This window comes from Amaranthus tricolor, chromosome 15 (assembly GCF_026212465.1).
Source record: "Amaranthus tricolor cultivar Red isolate AtriRed21 chromosome 15, ASM2621246v1, whole genome shotgun sequence".
In the NCBI taxonomy this organism is placed as follows: domain Eukaryota; kingdom Viridiplantae; phylum Streptophyta; class Magnoliopsida; order Caryophyllales; family Amaranthaceae; genus Amaranthus; species Amaranthus tricolor.
In genome coordinates, this window is record NC_080061.1 from 12393875 (window position 1) to 12397499 (window position 3625).

General features: G+C 38.3%; 2 protein-coding genes across 2 annotated transcripts in view; both read right to left on the bottom strand.

Moving 5' to 3' along the window:
- The window catches only part of LOC130801025 (uncharacterized), a 1446-nt gene extending 687 nt beyond the window's left edge, over window positions 1-759 (bottom strand). The window contains exon 1 of the mRNA XM_057664781.1: window positions 1-759. This exon is cut by the window's left edge and continues 687 nt beyond it. Within this exon, the coding sequence (XP_057520764.1) occupies window positions 1-759 (759 nt within the window).
- A 59-nt stretch (window positions 760-818) lies between these two features.
- On the bottom strand, window positions 819-2531 carry LOC130801026 (uncharacterized). The gene is made up of 3 exons (XM_057664782.1): window positions 2138-2531; window positions 1322-2084; window positions 819-1152 (listed from the first exon to the last, which is right to left on the bottom strand). The coding sequence occupies exons 1-3, from the start codon at window positions 2529-2531 to the stop codon at window positions 819-821; spliced, it is 1491 nt and encodes a 496-aa protein (XP_057520765.1).
- Window positions 2532-3625: the final 1094 nt, after the last annotated feature.

Consider the following 3625-nt stretch of genomic DNA (forward strand, 5'->3'; position numbering starts at 1 on the left):
AATGTCTGACCATTTGACCGTGGGACAACTCTTATTTTCACCGTTTCTCCCACCCCAGAAAAACCTTCTCTGTAGTTTCACTATTTTCGTAGCTACTGCTTTTGGCATTTTGAACATACTCATGAAATAAACAGGAAGGCTATTGAGCACACTTTTAATGAGGGTTAGTCTACCAGCTCTAGATAAGAGCTTTGCTTTCCACGATGCTAGTCTGTTTTCTATGTTTGTAAGAACCAGTTTCCAAGCAAAGCATCTATTCAAATGAATACCAAGGGGGAAGCCAAGATAAGTTAAAGGGGGGCGTGAATGTATACAACCAACTCTTTCCACAACCAGTCTAGCCCAAGAATGATCCTCTAAATTCCAAGAGATAAAGGATGACTTGCTATAGTTAAGACTCAGACCCAACATCAAGGCAAAAATATCTAGGATTCTAAAGTAGTTTGTGATGCATGTGGAATTTCTTGGAGCAAAGATAAGAGTATCATCAGCAAATTGAAGGTGTTTTAGACTTATCTTTGCCTTTCCAATGCTAACTGCCTCAATCAGGTTCATATCGTGTGCTTTTATAAGAATACAAACCAGAACTTTGCTGACAAGTATGACGAGGTATGGTGATAGGGGATCACCTTGTCTGAGCCCTTTCTCCATTCTGAACGGGCGAAGGGGGGAGCTGTTCAGAAGAACAGACATTGAGGCCGAGGTAACACATTCCATAATCCATGATATCAATTTTCGCCCAAAACCTAACTTTTCCATGACAAGTTTTAGGAACGACCATTTGACCGAATCATAGGCCATTTAAAAATCAAGTTTAATCATTGTTCCTGGAATTTTTTTTTCAACCATCGTAGAGATTCATTTGCTATCAGTACTCCTTTTAGAATTTGTCTATTCCTGACAAAAGCACTATGTGATTCGTCGATGAGGGGGGCTATAACTTCTTTGAGGCGGGAGGAGAGAATTTTAGCAATAATTTTGTAGAGGGAGCCAACCATACTAATTGTCCTGAAATCTTCAATAGCTGTGGGGTTTTCTACCTTTGGGATCAAGCTAACCCAAGTGACGTTCAAGTGCCTCAGCGAGACTCCAGCAATAAAAAACTCCGTGACTGTCTCAAAGATTTCCTCCCTAATTTCTTCCCACATTTCCCTAATGAATTTTAAGTTAAAGCCATCAAACCCTGAAGCCTTGTCGATTCCGCATGCCCACACTGCATTTTAAATTTCCTCTCTCGACGGGATTGTTTCAAGGTTAAGAGCTTGTGCTTCTGAGATTTTTGGGTGGTTATCCATATTAAAGTCAAACTCCCGGGTCTCACCCTGAGCAAAACGTTGCACAAAATAATTCCTGACTTCTTCTTTGAGATTTTGAATCCCAAATATTCTCCTGCCATTGATTTTTATCTGGTCGATCTCTTTTTTCTTTTTTTTTTTTGAAAAGGGACGATGCATGAAAGAACTTTGTGTTGTGATCTTTTATGTTGAAGCCGTACGCTCGAGCTCTTTGTCTCCAAATTCTCTCCCTTCTAATGAGCCACTGGTGAAGAAAGCTATTTGCTGCATTGAGTCTAGTCATTTCCATATTGTCAAGCATTCTTCGATCACTTTTCCTTTTCAGATCTAGTATAACCGTTTCAAGTTCTGCGATTTTGTTGTCCATGTGATCAAAATTTTCTCTACGCCAAGTTTTGAGAGGGGCCTTAAGGATCTTCAGTTTGCTGTGTAGTGATACATTCGGAATGTAGCGCCATTCATTGACGAGGAAGCGTTTAAACTGCGGATGCAGGAACCAGGCGTCAAAGCATTTGAAGGGTTTTGGACCCCAGTTGTTGCACACTTCCATCAATAAGAGTAGAGGGTTATGATCTGAGAAGCTTCTACTCAGGCCCACCAAGTTCAGGTTCGGAAACTTTGTCAGCCATTCATGACAACATAAAGCTCTATCCAGTCTGCTTTTTGACTCATTTCGTCGCCAGGTAAATTTCACTCCATGTAGCGGAATATCAAGTAATCTTAAGTCATTGATCCAATTCGAGAAATCCCTCAGACTACGGATACATGTGACGGCTCCGGTTCTTTCTCCTGCGTGAATCGTGACATTAAAATCTCCAAGTAATAGGTTGGTTTGTTGATACTCTCCGCCTTCTCTTTAAGCTCTTCAAACATCGCAAATCTACCCAATCTATCATTATGCCCATAGATCACACCGACGCAGCATTCAAAGTTATATTTATTGATACACCCTTCTATCAAGATCCATCGACTTCCCGTATGTTTAACTGAGGCATTAAAGGTTTGTTTGTCCCCCACAGTTATCATTCCACCTCCGTTTGTATCAGAGGCAAAGACTTCACAAAAATCATACTCATCATTACCCCATATCCTTTTTAGTCTGGTTTGAAAGGATTTTCTATGCTTTGTTTCCACCAACCCCATAAAAGAAACCTTCTTTTTATGTACAAGCGATCTAATGGATAAAGTTTTCTCTCCTTTACCAATCCCATGAATGTTCCAAAAGAGGCAATTCATAAACACAGATACTAATCGAGACTCCAATTGGAAGGGGGATATTGTAGCTTCATGCGCCTTTCCCCTCCAAGATCAAAATTACTTTTGATTTTCTAAGACCGGTTAACACAACTTCTTCATCATTTGATGAGATACCTAATAGTTGTGCAGTTTCCCATGTTTTCTTAGCTTCAAGCATGCTATTTAAGGGGGTATTTTATAGTCGGTAGACTTTCTGGGTCGGCCTCTAGGTCTCGATGATTTGCTGCCCGCAATGGGGGTCGACAACGGAGAGCTCAGATTTTGGCAAGGGTTTGAATTTTCAGTTGACAACACCTTGCTCCAATTTACAGTTTCATTCAATACAATGGGGTCGACCCACCCATGATCATCCCCGCAACCAAGCCTATTGATCATCTCCGATAGCAGAGGATCAGAGAAGCAGTGAGGGAATTTTTTTGAATATGTAACACCCCGATATTTTCCCGATATTTTCTTCCCGATATATTTAATAATTCACTAGTAATATTATTTCTATATATATTTTATTTATTATTGGGCTTGGTCATGAGATTTGCAATCCTTTTTGGCAATTAGAATTACTTGGGCCTAAACTTTTCCTTAACCCATCTTTTCTTTTCAAAAAAAAAAAAAGAAAATAGGAGGGACTCTTGGTGGAGCTTGTAACTCCTTAGGGTAATGAAGGATCAAGGCATTAATCCCATATAATTAACCCTTCTTAATTCCTAAATTATTTTCATATTGACATCCTTTAAAAATTCCTCCTAATTCACATTCCTAACTCCATCACACTTCATCATTTGGTGTTTTCCTTTACAATTGTAAGTGTAATTCTTAATCTATGTTGAATCTTTAGTTTTAATTTAAAATTCTATGATTATTATATGTTTTATCTTATAATTCATGTTTACTTTATGAATTTAAAATTTCATGTATGATTTTGGGATGTATTTTTCTATCTAAATTGATGAAGAATGTTTCTTTTTAGGGTTTTAGATATGTTTATATGTGTGTGAAGGATTTGTTTGATGGATGATTGTAAAGTATATATATATAAAAAAAATGGATGCTAATAGAAAAATGTATGTGGTGTT